Consider the following 22,823-nt stretch of genomic DNA (forward strand, 5'->3'; position numbering starts at 1 on the left):
CCTGTACACGTGTAGCATTTCATGTCCCCTTTAAACCAAGAACAAAACAACAAACAGTTGTGCTGGAAAAAACTTAGAAAATGAATTTTAACATTTTACGGTCTATTTTCTTGTTTTGTGGCTTGACTTTGGCCCACAGTGTTATTAATACCACTGAAATGAATCCATACCATCCTGACATGTGTAACCTCCTGAAAGATTTTGGGGCCATGACAGAAAAAGTGAAATCTATGGAAACAAGACTGAAGGAAACTGAAATCCGCCTAAAGGAGACAGTAACCAGGCTGAAAGACAGCGAAAACCAAATTTTGGAGCTGCAAAGCAAAGGTAAAACAAGTCAGATTTCGTTGATTAAACTGTTAAGCGTTTTTTTCATTGTGGCTGAATACTCATAATTAATTTGACTCAAAGTTATCAATCTTCAAAAATATTAGTATAGGAAGGAAGATGGAAGGTGTTGATGCTCTTATTTTATGTTTTCAAACCTGACAATAGAGCAACTACTCCCTGAAATTCAGTGCTGTAAAAAAAAAAAAAGTCTTGAGCCACGCCTTGTTTCTATTTTTACAAAAAATGGAAAAAGCTGGAACGATTTATTGAAATGAATAAACACTGTGTATCGGGAAATCGTGTACTGAGTAAAAAACAGAGTTTATGCCTCTTTAACAACCTGGAAATTTGGTAGGACCACCTTAAATTTTCATATAAGAATGCAAAATTAACTTCACTGTTTGTCTGATTAAAGTGCTGTATACTAAGATGAAAAAGCTTAAAACAATTATGACATTTTGAAGACCAGATAATGTCCATGTTGTCAAAAAGCTCATTAATAATACCAGAGTAATTTTGCAAATTAAAAGCTAAATGTCACATTTATCTGCTGAGACATGTTGACAAAATATGAAGATATAAAACATGTTTTCAATTCAGTTTTGGAAAATTTTATTTATTGTTGTTGTAAAATTTAATTTCAACAGCAATTTACAAATCTGACATTTACATGTAGTTAAATGATGAGAAGTAATGATCAAATCTGAATTTCCATTAACTTACTTTTTCCTTTTCTTTTTGATGTGACCAACACTCTTTTATTCTTCAGGTGTCTTTACAGCACCTGTTGCAGGTGTTTATTACTTTAGCATCTTCTATCACGGTGGAAGAAGCTATTCACATTATCTGCGTATTTTCAAGAATAATGAGATGACGGTCATAACAGCTGATCATAAGACAGAAGGAGATGGAGCTGATAACGGAGGAAACGCTGTGTTCCTGCAGCTGCAGCAAGGAGACCAAGTGTATGTGAGCATGGCTGCAAACACATATGTTTGGGGAGCCGACCACACAACTTTTAGTGGTTTTTTGGTCACGCAAATGTAAGAAAAAGTAAATGTATGTCTGTTTAGGATGACAGGCCAGAGCTCCTTTTAATACGATGCTTGACACAAATCAAACCAATTTCTGTAACATTCAGATGTGCTTAAAATGAAATCATTTGTTTTGTTTTTGGCAAGTTGTAGCATTTAATTTTATTATCACTCTTGAATTTGAAATAATTTTAAGATGTATCTTTATGTTATCTTTTATTAATTTGAGTTTCATTACATTGCCTGTTATTAACTGCATTTTAATAGCTTTTTAAAATGCATCTTTAGTAAGACGCTTTGAATGAGTTCTGTATTAAAGTTTATTGCTTTATAAACAACGTTGTTTTGCTTTTTTTCCTGCTTGATCGATAATATGAAAACGTGAGATCAATGAATAAAATTGAAGTAAATAATTTACGTACCATAATGTATGACTTTTGAAGCATACAGGGACCACCTCCATTCCTACATCACAATTATGTGTTGATGATGTATACTAAATAATTGTTGGGGTGCAAATAAATAGGAGTAACTTATAAGCATTTTTAGGAGTGAGGAGGATAAACAAACTGGGGCATTTAAGCTGCGTTCATCAACAAACAAATGTATTGGCACCTATGTGGAGGTCCCTCTGTTTTGAGCCTGTCAACATTATATAACTTTGACTTATAAGCACTGAATGAATTAGTGAACATAGAACAGAAATGCAAGAAAAATAGAGGATCTATATATTCATGTTATGACCCGTCTAGGGGTCAGGGCATAAAATGAAAAGGAGATTTAGTTCCCTAAGACCCAAGCAGCCACAAGAACAACTTATTTGCAAGAGATACACTTCGCTAAAAAAAGCATTTCAAAAAGCAGCTTTACCTTGCCATTGACATAATAAACTAATTTATTATAGTCATCAAAAGTTCCTAAAAACCACTCGAAGTCTTGTCATAGCTTTTGTGCTCTGCAGGGTATTTCTGCCATTCAAATAAACAGCAACACAGGAAGTCTTTAAACAGCATCAAACACCCAGTTTGATCATATTAATCAGAGGTCTGGATAGTCAGTGGTGCTGAAACAGCTTATAAAATGAATTTTAACATTTTATGGCCCACAGTGGTGATAATGCTACTGAAAGAAACTCATATCATCCTGCCATGTGTAACCTTCTGAAATATTTTAGGGCCATGACAGAAAAAGTGAAATCTATGGAAACAAGACTGAAGGAAACTGAAATCCGCCTAAAGGAGACAGTAACCAGGCTGAAAGACAGCAAATTGAAAAAGAAATTTTGGGGCTGTGAAGCAAAGGTGAAACAAGTGAGATTTAATTGACTAAACTGTTAAGTATTTTTTTTTTGTTGTGGCTGAATATTTCATAAAGCAAAATATTCAAAACAACAAACAAAACAAAAAATGAAGACATACCACAAAATATAACAAACAGAAATGCACAGCCCAGAAACAAATCAAATTTCTGACCCACCACACTATCGCAAGCAGATGCTTTCCAGATGGTAGGGCATCTGGAATTGTGCATGGCGTATTATGGATTAAAATATGATATTACTTTTCTGCCTTCATTATTCCACCATTTTTGGCAGAATTCCTAACAAATGGCGCAGCGAGAACACAGCAAAAGAAAAGCCTTTTACACACCGGTTGTGTAAAATTTGTGCAAATAATTCATGCATTTAAAATATTTTTTGGACTCACCTTTTTTAATGCACTTTGTGGTCTTTATTTTCTTAGATCAAGTTTGATTTTTGTGATTTTCAATACGATAAAGAGATCTCAACAAAAAGCTTTAAAATGTCAACAAAATACAGTTAAAAGTCCCAAAATTGATGCCCTCTAAATCAGGCCAGCAATCCAGATTGCAGTTTTGTGGTCCAATTCTGGTCCCCAAGCCTTATGTTCGACATGCCTGATTTAATACATATTGTCACACTAAGCACCAGTAGCTAGAAATGTTGCCATTTCCATAATGAACTATTAGCTATTTCCTATCACTGGCTATCGCACAATTACATAAAAAATGTTATTTTCACAGATTTTTGTTAAATACTGTGAAGGGGAGAAATATTTTACTGCTATTATTTGCTGCTATTTTATAATCATCATTACCATTTCATGTGATGTTGCATTCAGATGCATTCAGATGTTCAAATATATTGGTATTATATTAGTCTTTATTACAGGTTCAGTTATAATCAGTTGAATCTATAATTTAAAGGTTTTTGAATGTTTTTATATTCTTATACTGAAGTCTTCAGTGGGTGAGAAAACTGAGTTGCAGGCTGACAGGAAACGGCGTGCTTTTGCAGAAGTGAAACCGAAAGCAGAGCGAGCGCAACCCAAAGAGTAGGGTGTTTATTCAGTAGATTAAATATATAGTTCCAGTAAGGTTATTATAGGGAGGGATGAGCCTCTGTTCTGGTGAAAGGTCAGAAGTGTAACGGGCTGATGTGAGAGCATTTAAGGGCGAGACATACACATCCAGACACGTACGCAGTACACAGCATGCACGCGCCCCTGCACGTGCACACACACACAGATATAAACTCTTACCTACTAAATGAGTTTTAGACTGCAAAGTTGTGCCTGTATGAGTGACATTTTCTACAGGAAGTGCACCTGATGTTCCAGGGAGATAAGCGACAGCGAAGGCGGGCTAACAGGAAGCATCAGCCGTCGACACGAAGATGATGTTCTATGTTAAAAGTCATTGTGGTTTTGGTGTGACGTAAATCTGCCTAGTAACAGAAAAGGGGGCTGTACAATTCTTAACCCCATAAAACAGTTGTCTGAGTATGATAAAGACAGTTCAACACTGATTGGGTTGTTGAACTCACACATGTGTTTATTAAAATGCTGTCTAATTGCACACGCCTGGATCTGTGGTTATTTATGGATTCCTCTCTCAACATTGAACCCTAACATTTGGGGGCTCGTTCCGGTGAGAGAGAGGGAATGTTGGGGTTTTGGTGAGATCCGGGGTCCGTGGTAATTGGACGGGCAGACGGTAATCAGTGGTGAAAGTGAGCAGGCATTCCCCGGGGCATTTAAAGGTAAGACACTGCCTGTTGAAATATATTTCCAAAAGGTGTCACATTGGGCATGTCAAATTAAAAGCCTGGTCACTGTAATTACTGGTGAATGTCTGTTTTTTAATTTTGGTGAAGTTTTCATGAAGTTTACCGGTTGAAGTAATGATAATGAAGTATAAGTGACAGTACTGAGTAATGAGAATAAAGGAATGAAAAGAGAATTAAAGCAGTTGGATTGCTAAGTGAACTTTTAGAATGATAGGGAATTTGGTCATTTTGTGGGTTCAAGTCCCATTGGTTATGCAACCTTTAAGAACTTTCTCGGAGGTGACGCTCCCTGCTGGATAGAGAAATCTATCCTTCACCTAGCGATGACTAGGGATAGTTTCGGGCAACATTCGAGGAGGACTCGGGAATCTCCAAAACTGTTGAGGGTTGTCCTTAATCTTAATCCTGTTTTGGGTGTAGATTGTTGTTTCAAATTATTCTAAAATTACTTGAGGACGAGGAGTCTGGGACCCTTAAGAAGCGCATTTTCTCCTTGGTAACGCTTGCGCTAAGGCAGGACGCTGACCTTAGACCTACTAGGACAGTAGGGATAGTACCGTCGACAACGGGGGAGAGGTTGGGAAACTCCGAAATTGCTAGGGATCGATCGAATCCCCTATTTGCGCTTTTTTGGCTACGATAAATTTGGTTAGGGTATTAGCAATCGGGCCACCGTCAGGGACGGAATACTGGCTAAAATTGGTCGCAAAAAAGTCAGGGACTTTATCGGTCGGACCGTTATGGGTAAATTTGTCGAAATTTATAGGATTTAAGAGGCCTAAAAAATCTGTGCAGTTGTAATTAATAAGACGTCTGTAATATAAAATATGAGATCTATGAGTAAGATCAGTCTCTGTGTCAGCGATGCACAGCCGGATGTGCACTGATGGTGTGTGTAAATGCAAATGAGCAGCAGTGACGCGCAGAGAGGGTGGTTTCAATTTCGAGAGGACTGAGAGCTTTTTGCTAAATGCCTGTATATAAGAGGTTGGTTTTGTTTATTATGAGAGTGTAAATACAGTTTGAATATATTAGTGTGGATGTATAGTAAATGACTGAATTTTGATAGATGTATATTTCGTGAGCCATAAATGTTGGTGTGTTTTATTTTTCAGTTATGTGTGTGTGGAGAAGCTGCGAGACGATGAGAGGTTTCAGTTTTCTTTTTCTTTTTTCTTTTGACTTGCTCTTTCTGATCATGGAAGCCATGTCCAAAATACTCGTATGAAAGCGTATTTTGTGTGATTTTAACTGTGTGAATGCTGTCAGTATTTGTTTTGAGTGACTGTGTGATTTGTCTGAGTAAGTGAAAAGGGGGAGTTTGAAAGAAAAGGCAGTGTGTGAGACGATTACTGAATGACTAAAGAGGTTAGAACTTTTAAACGTGTGTATGAAATAAAGGAGTGGGAAATATATTTCTTTTGTGAGGAAAAGTAGGATGTTTTAAAGTTTGAAAGTGCTTTTAATTCAAGAAATCCATGAGAGATGTTATGACAGGTTGAGTTTATTTTTTCCGATTGAAAATACATAAGTATATATACTTGGGAAACCCAGTTAAGAGATTATTGGGTGACTGATGCTATAAAACTGACCTAAAGAATGGTCCTGTGCGTGGAGAAGTGTTAGTTGTCCTGATGTTTGGAAGAGCTCTATTTAAAAGGGTGTGTGAGAGGAAGGTGTGTGTGTGACTGATGATGTCAGGGGAGCACCCAGAGAAATAGACCGAGTTGAATTCTAAGAAGATGAAGCGAATGCATGTTTTAAGAAAAAGTAAGAAAGTAATAAAATTATATTAATTACAGGTTTTAGAAAAGAGACAGACCGAGAGAAATAAATACATGAACTAACAATTACATTAATGAATTGAAAACGCACGTACACAAACTGTTACATGTGAAATTATTGTTGGAAAGTTTAATAAAGAAAGCAGTTTACACTCCTTTAATTTCCAGAACCAGTGTGTCCCCTAGGCCTGATAACACCCTTGCCCAGTTGGCCCCTGTAGTAGGCGGGCATGGAAGGCTGGACAGCCCATGACGGGTAAGATCCCACCTCGAAACCCTGGGACAACCTAAGGCAAGGCGCAGTCACGATTGCTTGAACCTAAGTCCCGGAGTGACCTTGGAGTCACTGGAGGAGACGGGATTTAACAGGTAAGGCCACTGGGCACAGGCGGAGGGGAAATGTCATTAACAATGACCAGTGATGAACCAGAGAGAGAAAATACACCCTGTCAAAAGGAGTCTGAAACACTGCAAAAGAAACATTTACAAGATCACAAAGATCATAAAGAAACATTTATAAAAATCACACATAAAAACAGGAAATGCACTAACCTTACAGAGATAAGCTCATGAAGAGTAATGCATAGATAGAACACAAACATATGTAATTAAATCAGCCTGGTAATTTCATGAGGGTTAAAATGGTGTGAATGTTGAAGAAAATACACTTAAAACACACTTGGATAAAATAGAGTTGTTGTGGAATAACTCAAACGAAGCTGTATGACAAGGGAGTGAGTTATGGAAAAAAACAAAAACAAAAGAGGAGTAATTACTTAGGAGTGCTCTTGCACTGATTTATCAAAGTAAGTGATTAGTATAGAAAGAAAATGAAAATAATTCAATAATGTGATAAAGTTTAAACATGTATTTCTTTTGCCAAGTTAAATTGTTGAGATATGGCTGAGGATGGAAAAAGTTTGAGAACTTGTGTGAATGTGGACAGAGGAGCTTGCTGTGTGTGTGTGATTGAGGCCTTAAAGGAGGGGTAGATTGTTCAGAGGTGCAAATTTGATTAGGAGGTTTATAAATTAGTGTTGACACATTGTTGTAAGGTGTTAGGCTGAATCTGAGTATGGTAAAGTGCTTAACCGGGGTTATTGTTGTGTACGAAACGGTGTAGCTTTTGGCGAGGTTTTCGGTGTGTTGAATGGGTGAAATTTAAGATTGTTTCAGATTTTTGAGGCTGTTGTTTTATTTCCAGAGAGGGTGTTTGATTAAGACATGGATATGTCTGAGAGGGGCCCCAAAAATTTTTTGTAGTAGTAAGTGCACTCAGGAAAAAAACCTGTCAGGTGATTTTGTTTGGTACTTTGATGAGCTAATAATCAGCTCTCTTTTTTCATTTTTGTTCTAAGCAGGCCTGGAAGAGAATGAACCGACGGCATTGACAAAATTACCAAGTACGAAAATCAGGTGGGCATTACAGAATTATAATTGATTACAATCAGGGACTGAGTGGCGGCAAGTCTCTGTCTAAAAATGGATCGTATCGATTCAATCCAGTCAAAAGTATAGAGAACTATTTTCCTAAAAAGGAAAACGAAATAGAACAAATGACTGAGCTCATTTTGCTGATGTGGAGCATCTGATGACGTGCGTGGAAGGCTGCAGATCAGCAAAAATATCATGTGTGGATGAGTGTGAGTGAATGTGAGTGACTGGACTAAGGTGGGAATGAATAAATGTGGACAGATTTATCATGTGAGGAAAAGAAAGGGGATGCTTTGTTTTGCTTTTGCCATAAGCAGGACAAGTGGGAGACTTAAATCTGGGGATGCTGATGTTCCTTTGAGTGAATTTCTGTTTTATTGATTTGGGTTAGACCATATTAATACATTATAAAATGCTAAAAGGGAAACATTGATGTAACTCAAGTTACCATTAACTGAGGTAACACATGATTAATAACTGTTCTGTTTAAGTTTATTTTGTGTTATGACACAGATTGGATCATATAGGGGGAGAGTTGAGTAAAGGTTTTGTTTCCAGGAAGTTCCAAGGATCCAGACTTTGCATGGAGCAACGAGTTGGAGAAGATTTGACATGATGATTAAATTGATTTTGTTCCTTAAACACAGGTTTTCAGGGCTGGAGCAAAACACCGGAGAGGAGAATTGCTGAGCTGTTCTGAGAAATGAAATGACTAACCTTTTTTCCTTTTGATTTGTTAAGCTTGGGTGGAGCATTTTGAGTTTTTTGCCACATGAGATGTGTCAAAAAAGAGAGGGATTTAAGATTTAATTTGTTTAATTTGGAATGGGTTTTAGTATGATTTTATAACGATTGGGTTTTTTGATAATTTAGAGATGGTAAAATCCTTTAAATTCTTTAAAGAGAGGATTAAAATGAACTGAATTAGGTTTAGAAGATAAATTGCTGGTGTTAATAAGAAGTGGTATATAAAACTTAAAGGGGAACCGTGGGAATAAAGGATATGCTTTGGGGAAAATAGTGAACATTTGATGAGTAGAAAATGTGGGATTTCTTTTTGATTTTTAGGATAAGATGTCACAGTGACATAATGCTAGAATGTTGTTATAATGTAGGCTTTAGAAACAGATAGTAAATAGATTTATTTCTAGGGTAGAGGAGAGCTTTTTATGAGGATGTTAAAAGTGTTATGGACTCAAATGAATAATATTGGAGATTATATATGTAGAAATGATTTTTTCTTACACATTGCAATCGTGCTCATTAACAGAGTTGAGGTTCGGTCCATTTAAAGGTCATAAGCTTCGATGAGCGTTATGTCTCAGTCGATATATTGTAGGGGACTTGGAGCAACAGAAGGATAAACAGCATTCACGCTTACAAACACATATGGTTTAAACATAGGTGAGGCCTAGGGCCTGAAATTCCTTTAGCTTTTAACTGAATTTGAGTTGGCCCGGTAACAAGTGACAGAAAGAGGAACTGAATAGGAGTTTTGCTTGTAACTAAACTGAGTGACATATAAAATATTGAGATAACACATGCAGCTCTAACTTAGTCCTCTTATATAAAAAGCAGTTACAGAATAACAAATACTTGTTGAAGCAAAACAGAAGCAAAGGGAGAAAGCTTATATATGTTGGTTGAGTCTGATAAAGTTTAAGTTAGAAGGAGTCATTACATTAAAAGCAGCAAAATGAAATAAAATGATATATTCAAACAGGTTATCACCCAGGAAATGGGAGTTCAAAATACAGTTAGAGTTCAGCTTTTAGCTATGATGAAGTTTATCTAGGAGCAATTAACTATGTGCTTACACTGAGTGATTAAAGTGGTTGTTTTTTCTTTGATCCTTTAGTAGAATAAGTGTTTAGGATTTTTCTTGTGAGAGGTGACTTTAGAGGAGAGGTAGGCCCTTGCAGCAGTGACAGTTTTGTGCACAGGATGTTGATGATCAGATAAGGAGCAAAGAGGAAGCACATGCAGAGACGTGCTTCCTTCGATTCTCTTAAAGGCAGTGCTTGTAAGAGTTTTACAAATGCTGAGTAATGTTGAATGAGATATAAAAATAAAAGTCAAAAACCAAATACGTAATTAGGTTCATGTTTTGGGTAACATTAGGTTTGAATAAAGAAGACAACTGAGGGACATAAGGCAGGGAAGCCGTACTAGGGAGAAAGTGTTTTCTATCCTTTACAGGAGAAGATTTCCACTAGAGTGGGACCCAGAAGAGGAGCAGAGACCACTTAAGCATGAAGTGTTCTCAAGTGGGAGCGGGCATTTTACAACTAAGACCACCTAGATGACATGAGGTTGTCTGATTTGTTAAGTCATAGGATGCCAAGAGAGGGTCAGAGCTAAGAACAGTGATCCTAATGTCCATGACGTCAGGGGTGGACAGGGAAGCAGTTGAATGGGCCAAGGAGTGACCCAACATAATGTATGGCGACCTCTGGTGTGCCAGAGGTCGAGAGTGGGAGTGTGAAGGGGAGAAATATTTTACTGCTATTATTTGCTGCTATTTTATAATCATCATTACCATTTCATGTGATGTTGCATTCAGATGCATTCAGATGTTCAAATATATTGGTATTATATTAGTCTTTATTACAGGTTCAGTTATAATCAGTTGAATCTATAATTTAAAGGTTTTTGAATGTTTTTATATTCTTATACTGAAGTCTTCAGTGGGTGAGAAAACTGAGTTGCAGGCTGACAGGAAACGGCGTGCTTTTGCAGAAGTGAAACCGAAAGCAGAGCGAGCGCAACCCAAAGAGTAGGGTGTTTATTCAGTAGATTAAATATATAGTTCCAGTAAGGTTATTATAGGGAGGGATGAGCCTCTGTTCTGGTGAAAGGTCAGAAGTGTAACGGGCTGATGTGAGAGCATTTAAGGGCGAGACATACACATCCAGACACGTACGCAGTACACAGCATGCACGCGCCCCTGCACGTGCACACACACACAGATATAAACTCTTACCTACTAAATGAGTTTTAGACTGCAAAGTTGTGCCTGTATGAGTGACATTTTCTACAGGAAGTGCACCTGATGTTCCAGGGAGATAAGCGACAGCGAAGGCGGGCTAACAGGAAGCATCAGCCGTCGACACGAAGATGATGTTCTATGTTAAAAGTCATTGTGGTTTTGGTGTGACGTAAATCTGCCTAGTAACAGAAAAGGGGGCTGTACAATTCTTAACCCCATAAAACAGTTGTCTGAGTATGATAAAGACAGTTCAACACTGATTGGGTTGTTGAACTCACACATGTGTTTATTAAAATACTGTCTAATTGCACACGCCTGGATCTGTGGTTATTTATGGATTCCTCTCTCAACATTGAACCCTAACAATACTTTTCAAAGGGCCAGTGCTAGGGGTATTACCATAATAGGTTACAGAAATAGACTAGGAAAAGGGGAGCACGGCAACAGCACACAGCATCCTGAGGGTTTGATAGTATGAGACGACAACAAACAGGGGAAGACTGAGGCCTAAAACACACAGGCAAGATAACGAGAGGATGGGGAACAGGTGGAAACACAGCTGGGACTAATCAGACACAAAGAGACAAGGGGAAGCAAAACTAGATACACTCAGGTAGGACAAGGACTATCAAATTAAAACAGGAAGGATGAGACATAATCAGACAAGTTGTGTGTATCTTCCCCTCCTGAAGTCCACAATAATCTCCTTTGTCTGCTTCTCATTTAAGCAGAGATTGTTTTTCCTGCACCAGTCCTCCAAGTGTTCCACCTCCTTCCTGTAGCCGGTCTCATTGTTGTTTGTGATGCAATCAACCACAGCTATGTCGTCCGCAAACTTCACAGTATGACAGCCTGGATGGTTGGGTGAGCAGTCATATGTAAGCAGCGTGAACAGGAGGGGACTTAGCACACAGCCCTGAGGAGAGCCAGTGCTGTGGACTGTGGAAGATGAGGAGACGTTGTGGATCCTCACAGACTACGGTCTGTTGGTCAGGAAGTCCACAAAAAGAGCTGATGATTGTAAGAGGAAGTGTTTGTGGTTGTGATCAGTAGCCTCCTACAAAAAGTACAAGAAGTTTCTGCAAGTATGTATGAACAGGACTATCTGCTCGACAGTCTTTGTTGATGTGCAAATTTTGCAAACTACTTTTGAAAAATTGGGACATTTCTGCATGAAATCCACTGAGCAGCTGCTCACTTTTGTTTTAGTGTCTTTCAGATGTCTGCTGATCTCTCTGCATTCCTTCACACAGCTGTTATAATCCAGTCCCATTTCATACTGTGGCATACTGTTCCAGATCACTCTCCAGTAACTTCATTTGTTTGTCTCAGCTGCAGAGGATAACTGGAGACACATACCTGGCATTACAAAACAACATCCCCCATCAGTGGACCAAAACTGGATCTCCAAAAATGACATATACTGTAAAAAATCTCACTCTGATGCAGTGTTGTTCAAGTTACTTGAAAAAAGTAATTAAATAGCAAATTTTCTGTATTTGTATAGTACTTTACTTAGTCCCTAAGGACCCCAAAGCGCTTTACACTACATTCAGTCATTCACCCATTCACACACTGGTGATGGCAAGCTACATTGTAGCCACAGCTGCCCTGGGGCGCACTGACAGAGGTGAGGCTGCCGAACACTGGCGCCACCGGGCCCTCTGACCACCACCAATAGGTAACGGGTGAAGTGTCTTGCCCAAGGACACAACGACTGAGACTGTTCGAGTCGGGGCTCGAACCGGCAACCTTCCAACCTTCCGATTACAAGATGAACTGCCAACAAAAACTCTTGAGCCATAATCGCCCCATTAGTTACTTATGACTAATTACTTCTCAATAAGTAATCCTGTTACATTACTGATTACTTATTTTGAAAAGTAATTAGTTACTTATCACTTTGTTACTTTTTAAAAACATGATACGCAACCTGAATATGTTATAAAGCAATAGACCTTTCAGCCCAATTCTATTTTTTCTGCGTAATCCATCATATAAAATTGCATCAAATGGAAAAGATTTGTGTTAAAAATTGTTTTACCAGTTTTAATCTTTTAATTTTATGCACACTGCATTAATCAAAAATTTAATTATATGCAGCTCTCTTTGACTTGAAGAAATTTGTGTAACATTTAAACCTATTTTCTGCATATTCCAGCATATAAAATAAAACAATGCTGTGTGTTTACACTCACTCTTGAATATAGATGCAAGTAAAACACTTGATTATACTGAATCTTACACCCTAAAAGTCAAACGTTCAGAGATCTGTGTGCTCTGTGTGTGAGAGTAAATGAGGACACACAGCCATCATACCTTTTCTCTACCCAGCCTCTCAGTTAGGCTGAGTGAGGTCTGTCTTTAGAATCATTATCATATTTTATATCTCCTTATTCCATATTGTGGTTAAAAGTTAAACATACTTGAATTTAACTGATTATGTTTGGTTCAGTATTAAGCAAAATTAACTATCAGCAAAAATCACATATGAATCAAAATTCCTTGTTTAACCGTAACAACATTTAACACTATTTTTCTTCTTCAAAAGTATAATGACAGGCTGGTGACACAGTTCTTATCTTCTCAGTCCCAGGCATGAATATAAAAAGTCAATGATGGATCACGTCTGCACACACAAACTGTAGACATTAGAACAGACATTTTCACTCCTCACACTACATTTCTCTGTTAACATATTAATAAAACTTATATTTTGATTCTTTTTTTTAAAATTAAGAATAAAGTTCCTACCAGCAACAGCACACAAAGAACAGACTGGTTTAGTCTCTTTAGATCAAATATAAGACTGAATGTTTCACTTCACTTCTGGCCGGAGTCGAGCCGAGAGATCTCAGCCTCCATGACGGTCATGTGTTAAAGTCTGCGTGCCACACAAACAGAGTCATCATTTCACTGAGCATGATATTTGCTTCCAATTTGCTTATAAGCAAAAGCAAAAGTAGAATTAGATACTCAGTCTAGTGTGCCTGAAAACTTGACTCATAGACTTTATTCGCGTCTATGAGTCAATCTGCTTAATAGTGGCTCAACAAATTTTGTGATTTGTTTTTAAAATTTTTACAAGCTGAAGGATTTCATCACCCAAACAATGCTTTTTTAATTAAACATATCAAAATAATAATAAAAACAAGTCATCACTCTTGAGAACTGAAATGTTGGACATGAATGATAATGTAGACATAACCAGCCTCTCACACAGACAGCTGGAATAGCTGGATAAGTGGTTAAGAGGATGGATTTTAACATTTTATATTATAAGCACTTTATGTTTTTATGTTATACACTTCATTAGATGATTACCTGTACCAAGTACCTGAGCAACTGTAAAGTTTGAGTCATTGTTACATACACCTGCTTTATATCTTATTGGGCTCATATCTATGGGGGTAATAACTTAAATTGAATAAACTGAAAACATAAGTAGCTGTAAATACAAAATTATTGTACCTAGAAAGAAAAAATGAGTAGATTGGATTGGATAAATGCCTTTATTTGTCGGTTGCAGTCACCTGCTATGATGTCTGAGTAGCTGCAGCTGAAGCAGTGATACCCTGTACTTCCTAGAGCAGATCAAGTTCTAACTGTGCCTCACAGCCAGTTTAAGATAATGGATGAAGTTATTAACACAAATAAGGAAGACATGTTTATATGTTCCTGCTTGGTGGCCAGTTAGTAGTGCAGTGCTTTCTGCCCTTTTTCCTGTTTACTCAAAATGTAAATGACACCTTTTATAACTGGAATATAAAAATCGCTCTCATCAGTGGATCATTCATTCAGGGGAAATAGTCACTCTCTTGTATTTTGATATTCAAATCCTAACCTGGAAAAGAAGAGCTCTCTTTACTGTATATCAATATCTACCTGAGAGCTATCTTCATGAACACATCGAATAGAGAAGAAATTCTCACATGTAAGTTTAAAACTTGTAATATATTTTTTGTATGTGGTACAGAGGTGATGTGTAGAGAATATTTAAAATATTTTGTCATGTGTTACAAAAAATAAACATTTATCTTGCACAACTTTTACTGAAAAGACTTGTGAGCTTAAAATAAAGAGAGCTTCCAAGATGAGTAACATTAATGATTTTATCAGCTTGTTCATGAACTGGTGAATTATTAAAAATGAATTAATGTCTGTTCTGGTTCATAATGTTCACACTATTTTTCTTTATCTAACTTGCTGTTTAATCCCTCTTTTCTTTCCTGACATAAAGTTTGCATCGAAGAAGTTCTGTTCAAATCTTTGTTTCCTTGAGCAATAAAATCTCACTTTCATCTGTCAGATCAAAGATGCAGTGGAGTCTGTATCTGCTTATTCTGATGGGTAAGTGGATTGTTTCACCAGATATACTGTTTTTAATTCAAATTAATATTGATGTAGATTAAGACCTCACAAGTTTTCTTGTTTGTTCTTTTTACTTTTTTTCTTTAAAGAATAAAAAAGCAAATTAAATAATCTCCCGATACCTCTGCAGGCACTTTATTTTATATCATATATATATATATGGGTGTATTTGTATTTATTTGGCTGTAACTCTCAGCTCTGCATAAGATTTCCTATGTATCCAGATCTAGAGTATGTATACTAGTTAAACACTTATGATCATTCTGCTAATGAAATCATTGCAAACAGATCAACATTTGGAGTCACTCAGTCTACTCAAGCCTGCCATTTATGTGACAGTTTTAACCCGTAATGTTTAATTTCTTTAATCAAGTTTTTATCATATTTCTGTATTTCAGGTCAGTGTTGCTTCTTTACATGCCGCCTGTATGAGTACCACTTTATTGCAGAAAACAAGAGCTGGTATGAAGCACAGAGATACTGCAGAGAGAATTATACAGACCTGGCCAAAGTGTTTGACATGACAGACATGAGCAGACTCCGTAACTCCACACAGAATCAAGGAGAAGCCTGGATTGGACTGAACAACAACACAGATGGAAACAAGGCGTGGCATTGGTCTCTGCCAGGAGTGGAATACATTCAAAATGACAGCAGCTGGAATCTGAATGGAAGAGCATCCTGGGAATATCCTGGGAACTGTGGGAGGAAAAGAGACAAGCTAGCAAATGTTTCTTGTGAGACTTATATGTGGTTCATTTGCTATGATGGTGAGAAGATCTGAATAATATTAAATAATATTATAAAATAAGGATATAAAAATATAATGGAATCACATAATTGCAAATTGAGAAAAAAGACAAATAATTGAGGGATGTCTTTGTGTGTTTTTCTGTTTGTTTTACAGAAAAGAAGAAAAACAATATAACATTGTATTTGATTCAGCAAGAACCAAAACTAAACTGGACAGAGGCTCAGACCTACTGCAGATCCTATTACACTGACTTGGCCAGTGGACTCGATCAGGTAGATGGAGGAGAAATGAAGGACCTGATCAAGTCTAAGAGCTCTCAGTTTAGCGCATGGATCGGTCTGTTCAGAGACAGCTGGAGGTGGTCAGATGGGAGTGATTTCTCTTTCAGATACTGGGATATGGAGTTATTCAATGATGAACAAAGCAACAAGACATGTGCTATGACTCTGTTAAACAGATCAGGAAAATGGAGCTCTGATGAATGTGACAAAGAAAAACCCTTCTTCTGTTATGATGGTGAGTTTTTATCCACATGTGTCTGACTAGTTTTCTCTAAAAGGAGGATCACTGGAATCACTGACAAGCTCCGGCTGAACATGTTGTATATTTTTCCTCCACCTACATATGCATGTATGCTGAATTAATCTCATAAACATGAATACACTTAGTTGACAGTCAGATGACTTTAAATATCTGTGGGAACATTTCGAGCTATTGGTAGGTTCAACCAACGTTTTAAAGTATCTGTTGTCTGTAAATATGGAGAGAAGTTGTTTTGAATTCCTAATAGTTTAAAAACACAAACATTTGAGGATGTTGTTGACCTGTCTGCACAAAGTTTATTAATGTTTTCTACTGAGGGCAGAGTAACACACAAGCTTTTTGTAGTTTTTGGTTTATCTGAACAAAATCAACAGCATAGAGAGTTTGTCATGATTAGAACTCACATAGATTCAACTGAATGTGTTGTTTTTTTTCTTTATGGCAGATAAATTGATCCTGATCAAAGAAAACAAGACCTGGGAGGAGGCCTTGGATTACTGCAGAAGGCGTCACAGAGACCTGGTCTCCATCACTAACCCTTACCAACAGAGATGGGTGGAGGAGAGAGCCAAGAATGCCTCGAGTCCTTTTGTCTGGCTCGGCCTGCGCTACTCCAGCACTCTGGATCTGTGGTTCTGGGTCAATGACCAGCTGGTCTGCTATGAGAAGTGGAGCAAAAATGGTACGACTGAAGAGTGTGACGTGGCTGTGGGCATGCAGAGTGGAGGACAGCATGAGTGGTTCAGTCAGAGAAAAAATGAGACATATAATTTTTTTTGTTTAAAATAAGACTTCATTTAGACTGCATTACAGGCTTCATTCTGGAGTGAATTTCTTTGATTCTGTAGTTTTCTGCTGTGTGAGGTTTTGGTGATGGGAAAATTTAAACTAAAAGAAAAACAAAATCTATAGTTTTAACCTGCAGAATATTGATAAAATCTGATCTTCACTGAAGTAAATATAGTTTTCTCATTTTCCTCTTGACCATCTGATTCAGTGATGCCATAAATACTTACTTTCGTCATTACTGATGCATTTTTGATTATTACACTTTTGTTGTTGGATGTCATAAACAAAGTTTTGGTTTTTATATTTGTTTGTTTCTTTTTGATCGTTGTAATCTTTTTGTCTTTGTGCACCTATAAAATGGTCTCAGTAATAATTTTTCTAATCTTTAATGGTTAGTAAATATTAAAAACTAATATAAAACCAGAGCATTTATATTGTAAACTTTCACCAAAACAATGTAAATATTTTTTCCTTGACTATTTAAAGTGATGTGCTGTAAACTAGTGATCTGTGTGTGTCAAGATAAATAAATACTCAGTTGCAAGTGTAACAATCAACATTAGTTCTTGGTACATTTATTTCTACAGAAAATCCTTTAAAATCCTTACACGTGCGACTTACTGACAAAAAGCACTTTCTTATTACAAGCCTCATTCATTCATTGTCAAAAGGGTTTTTTTTTTCTTTGCCTAAGCTCTTTTAACCTGACATTCAGCTTCCAGGGGGAGCACTGGGGGCAACTCAGGGGTCAGCATCTTGCCCAAAGATACTTTGACACACAGATTTGACCGATCTACTAACCTTCTAATTAATAGACCCGCTCTACCTCTTAGTCAGAGCCACCCTGCTGTTAGATTGACAAAAAATGTTTTAGAAAATAAGTTTTATGTCAATAGTTTTATATTGTACTGTATGTACTGACTGATCTGTCTTAAAGAGCTCATAGCTGCAAGATTGATATGTTTTCGGACTCACAATATAATGTGACACACACACACACACTTGAGTAACTCTTACTTAAAGGCTCTTCCCACAGCTTTAACTATAAATGCTATTCATTATATTTATATACAAAAGGATGAATGAGTTCTTCTCGGTTTCATTTTAAATCTCCAACAGTTATGGTCATTATATATTTGATATTCTGATAACAGGAAGTGGTGCACAAACTCAGATTAGATGAAAGTAAATAAATTAAACCGTAATTTAGGGGTTAAAAAAAACTTGTCAAGATGTGGGTACAAATAAAAGAGTACAATTTATTTGATGTTGTAGTTTTTTCAGACCTTTTTTCCTTATTTGTCCACTAGATGTTGCCAGTGTGTTTGACTTTCTTCCTGCTGCACACTTTCTCCATCCTGTGTCACTTTGTGCTTTATGGAAGAGAGCTCTGGATAATGAATGGGATGTTCATGTTACTTTCATTACATAAAGTCAGATTAAATATCCACTCCGAACACCCAGCCTGACCCCACTCCCACTTAGTGACAGCAACACTCTCACTGCATGGACCCCACGAGTTTGTGCAGACCTGATACTGTGAGTCATGTTATGTAAGAATGGCGCTGCCTTTCTCTGCACGCCTGTGAATAATCAGACTGGTTGAGTTCAGTTAACTGTGACAGAGGTCAGTAATGAGTCCATCACAGTCAGCACTGTTTGGTTTTAAACATGTAAAGCTGTGTAAGGTGTGATCGGGTTCATTATTCTGCTGCATTATGAAGTTTTTCACACAAACCACAAGGCAGAACTCTTAGTGAGGGTCAATGTGTTTGTTTTTTAATTTATCTGAAAAAGTAATCTTTAAACTAAGCACATTCTTAAAGTTGATCTGAAGAAATGACTTGATTGGCTGAGGGCTCTCATGTTTAATGAGTTACAGTGCACACAGTTGGTCTGTGTTTCCTGTGTGCACACACTGACTACTGTAAAGTTAAAGGGAAACACTGTGCAGGTTAAAATAATTCCACTGTAAATATATGAAAATCTGCACAGAGTAAAAAGTTTGTTTTTAAATTCTAAGAGTTTCAGATTATTTACAGGTTTATATAAAAATAACACTGATTATGTTTCAGTGTAATAAAGATACAATGTTGTACCATATAGGAAGAATTTGCTCGAGGTTTTGGATTTAAAACACATCTCTAAAAGTGTAACAGAATTAATTTAAAAAACAAAAAACCCCAAAAGGTAAGCAAAGGTCACTTTAATGTTCCTCCATAAACAAAAATATATAAATAATAAAGCAGAAGTTACTTGGCAGTGAAGGATCACAATCTACAAAGCTACCCTCTGTTCACGGATACAAATAGCTTGTTTTGTATTTACAAATAACTGCACTCTGGATCTGTGGTTCTGGGTCAATGACGAGCTGGTCTGCTATGAGAAGCGGAGCAAAAATGGAACAACTGAGGAGTGTGGCAGGGCTACGGGTATGCAGAGTGGAGGACAGTATGAGTGGTTCAGTCAGAGAGAAAATGAGAAATACATTTTTTTTTTAAAAATAAGACTTCAGAGCTATTTTAGAATTTAGACATGAAGCAAAATAAGATTTATCTTATCTCCATTTATTACAGATTTCATCCTGGAGTGAATTGTGATTTTGTAGTTTTCTGCTGTGTGTCACTGGGGTGTTTTAGTGATGGCAAAATTTCAACTAAGAGTAAAAAACAAATATATAGCTGTAAACGACACAATATTGGTCAAATCTGATCTTCGCTAAGTTAATTATGGTTTCCTCCTGTTCTGCTTGACATTCTGTTTCAGTGATATTGTGGAGGTAAACAGACGACACGGAGCTCTTAGTTCTCACTCCTGCTTTATTCCTCTTCTCACATCAGCCGAACAAATCGCCCCAACAAAACACAGCAACACATTTCCACAACACTGGGTGTGAGTGGAGCCCTCTAGTGGTCTGCCACAATATCATAATTACTTTCTTCACTATTGCTGCATTACTTCATTATTATACTTTTGTTGATAGATGTCAGAAAAAAAGTCAGCTTTAGTTTTTATGTTTTTAGTTTATTTTTTATCTTTGTAATCTTTTTGTCTTTATGAATTTATAAACTGGTCTTTGTGATAATATTTCCAGTCTTTAATGGTTAATAAATATTAAAAACTAATGTGACAAACCAGAGTATTTATATTGTAAACTTTGACAAAAACCACATAACTACTTTTTTCATAATGATGTATTATTTAAAGTGACATGCTGTAAACCGATGACCTGCGTCTGTCAGGATAAATAAATACTGTGTTGCCAGTGTAGAAGTCTATACTCCTCACAGTAGTTCTTGGTGCACATATTTCTACAGGAAATCCTTTAAAATTCTCACCCATTCAACCCTAATGAGACAAAATGTCACCTTCTCAAAAGTGCTTCATTCACCTGAGAACTCTTGGCATTATCCCTGTGTTTACTTCATCCAAGTGGTCATTCTCCAACTTGGAATTAAAAATGTGTTTACACTCCAGGATTAAGTAGAGACCCACTCACCTGTCCCTGATAAAATTTGAAGAATGTCCTTTTGTTATCGCCATGAGTAGATTTGAAGCCAAAACCTCTGAGTGCCATGTCACATGTCAACCATTATCATCATGCATAGATGAAGGTGACATTTTAGCAGTACAGTAATTTCACATTAACACCTTTGACGCAAAAGGGCATTTGACCATTTTGTACTTATAACGTGCTGTTCTACTTGCTTTGAGCACTCAAAACACTTTCTTACTATAAGCCTCATTCATTCATTGACACAAGTGCTTTTTTTCCCATGTCTAAATTCTTTAAACCTGACATTCACCCTCCAGGGAGAGCACATGAGTCAACTCAGGGGTCAGCATCTTGCCCACAGATACGTTGACACACAGGTTTGAGGAGCCAGAGACCAATCTAGTGACCTTCTAATTCATTGACCTGCTCTACCTCCTAATTCACAGCCTCCCAGCTGTGAGAATTACAAAAATGTTTTAGAAACACAGTTTTATGTAAATAGGTTTATAGTGTACTGTCTGCCCTTTCTTAAGATAGCTCATAGCTGCAAGACTGAAATGCTTTTGGAGTCACAAGAGACACACACATACTTGAGCAACCACTACTTAAAGGCCCTTGATAGGTTTGTAGCTTGAACCTATTCGCTGGAATGTTGAAGGCAATGTAATTACACAACAAGCAAGACCCGAGTAGGCAACATTCTTTATGTTTCACGTGCACGGGAGAGAACTGGACAGGCGCCGTTCCTTCGCTTGACCCCAGTTGCTCTCGTCCGCTCCCCCGTAACACTGCTCTTTTATTGTGGTTACATGAATATGCATAGGTTCATTAACATATGACATAGGTATACATGTGAACAAAGAATACCGTGTGTGTGTGTGTGTGTGTGTGTGTGTGTGTGTATGTATATGTGTGGGGTCAAAATGTGACCCCGTGAAGACTCCCCAAAGCTGGTGCCAGGAGTCTAGCAGTACATCTGAACAAAAGGCTCTTACACTCAAACAGATATACGTGTGTTTGCTATACCATATATCAGCAAGAGAACATACGACCTCTCCTAGGAGGTGTGTGATCTATGCCAGAACACTCTGAAGAGGAGTGAACACACTCCCCTCTTCATGCTACACAGAGTTGTTACAGACTATTAAGGATCAACCCTCCTATCACTACACAATCAATTATATACTTCTAAGCATATATGAGTAACTATTTCTAAGCATAAATGGCAATAAACAATACAAATCGAACATTTCCCCCCTTTTGACAATTATGCTAGAAAAGTACCCAGTTATGATCACCTCATGTCTGACAATGTCAATGCAACCATTTTTATACTCAGCATATGTCAACGTACACAGTCTGACAAATGTATTAGAAGTTATCCAAGTTCTCACCCAATGGTAAACTGCATCCTACGAGCAAACAAATGAATTGTTAATGGTCAAAAGAGAAATTAACATTTTCAAGATCACCCCAGCTTGGTTGTGCTCCTCCGCAAGACATGTAAATCACACGTCTCTCTGCAGAGTGGTTTAAGTTCTGCAGGATGTCATAAATGTCTCTTCCAGTTGTTTCCATCACTGTTCATAGGACCAGAGTCCAAATGTATGTAGAATAGACATTCAGACATACCAGTTGAGTTTGCCGTTTGTCAACATGGGTCTCAGCTATCTTGAAAGCTGCAGACCTCTTCAGCACTCTAGTTTTATGGCCTCTGCCAACCCCCATCACCTCACTTCAGGCCTGTCCTGTGGGGGATACATATGACTCCTCCATTGTCCATCCTCTGCAGGAAAACCCTCTGTGGAAAGGGTGCTGGATCCAGTTATCTTACTGCTGTTATGATCCCAGCAGTCTTCAGAGTGCCATCGTGTGCACAGTACAGTGACACAGCATTAGGTGATGTTCATAGGAAACTGCTGTCATCACCACCATAGCTTCTGGTTCCTGTGCTTTTCACAGAATCATGATGCCATCCTTGGACTCCGCCCGCGTTGTCGATGGAGCTTGGCACGCTCCCCTCATCCTTCAGGTGCCCATCTGTCGTCCACAATCTCCTCTGTTGGCCTCTGGAAAGCCCCCTTGGCACAGCTCTCATCCTTCGCAGCTTCGTGGTCCTTGCTGTGGCTGTGGAATCTGATCTCATGGGCCCCAACCAGCTCGACCTTCGACCTCAACCACTGCCCGGACTGTCCGCTATGCCTGGAATGG

General features: G+C 37.7%; 2 protein-coding genes and 1 long non-coding RNA gene across 3 annotated transcripts; all 3 read left to right on the forward strand.

The window, feature by feature from the left end:
- The first annotated feature begins 74 nt into the window (after positions 1-74).
- LOC109198661 (collagen alpha-2(VIII) chain-like) lies at positions 75-1,725 on the forward strand. Its single transcript, XM_019354044.2, has 2 exons — positions 75-327; positions 1,100-1,725. Exons 1-2 carry the CDS (start codon positions 81-83, stop codon positions 1,375-1,377), a joined length of 525 nt encoding a protein of 174 aa, XP_019209589.2. The 5' UTR covers positions 75-80; the 3' UTR covers positions 1,378-1,725.
- A 12,814-nt stretch (positions 1,726-14,539) lies between these two features.
- On the forward strand, positions 14,540-15,691 carry LOC100704283 (uncharacterized). Its single transcript, XR_002059351.2, has 3 exons — positions 14,540-14,593; positions 14,969-15,009; positions 15,429-15,691. It is a non-coding gene; the product is annotated as an uncharacterized LOC100704283 (long non-coding RNA).
- A 330-nt stretch (positions 15,692-16,021) lies between these two features.
- LOC102076072 (macrophage mannose receptor 1-like) lies at positions 16,022-17,414 on the forward strand. Its single transcript, XM_013277298.3, has 2 exons — positions 16,022-16,300; positions 16,773-17,414. The coding sequence occupies exons 1-2, from the start codon at positions 16,072-16,074 to the stop codon at positions 17,114-17,116; spliced, it is 573 nt and encodes a 190-aa protein (XP_013132752.2). The 5' UTR covers positions 16,022-16,071; the 3' UTR covers positions 17,117-17,414.
- Positions 17,415-22,823: the final 5,409 nt, after the last annotated feature.

The sequence above is a fragment of the Oreochromis niloticus genome, linkage group LG3, assembly GCF_001858045.2.
Source record: "Oreochromis niloticus isolate F11D_XX linkage group LG3, O_niloticus_UMD_NMBU, whole genome shotgun sequence".
NCBI classification, from domain to species: domain Eukaryota; kingdom Metazoa; phylum Chordata; class Actinopteri; order Cichliformes; family Cichlidae; genus Oreochromis; species Oreochromis niloticus.

What these genes read in the sequence shown, in the direction of transcription:
- LOC109198661 (XM_019354044.2), top strand. Translation starts at nt 81, where the DNA reads ATGAATTTTAACATTTTACGGTCTATTTTCTTGTTTTGTGGCTTGACT. An exon ending in TTTGGAGCTGCAAAGCAAAG is followed by an intron (nt 328 to 1,099) that starts GTAAAACAAGTC and finishes TTTATTCTTCAG; the next exon opens with GTGTCTTTACAGCACCTGTT.
- LOC102076072 (XM_013277298.3), top strand. Translation starts at nt 16,072, where the DNA reads ATGAAGGACCTGATCAAGTCTAAGAGCTCTCAGTTTAGCGCATGGATC. An exon ending in ACCCTTCTTCTGTTATGATG is followed by an intron (nt 16,301 to 16,772) that starts GTGAGTTTTTAT and finishes TCTTTATGGCAG; the next exon opens with ATAAATTGATCCTGATCAAA.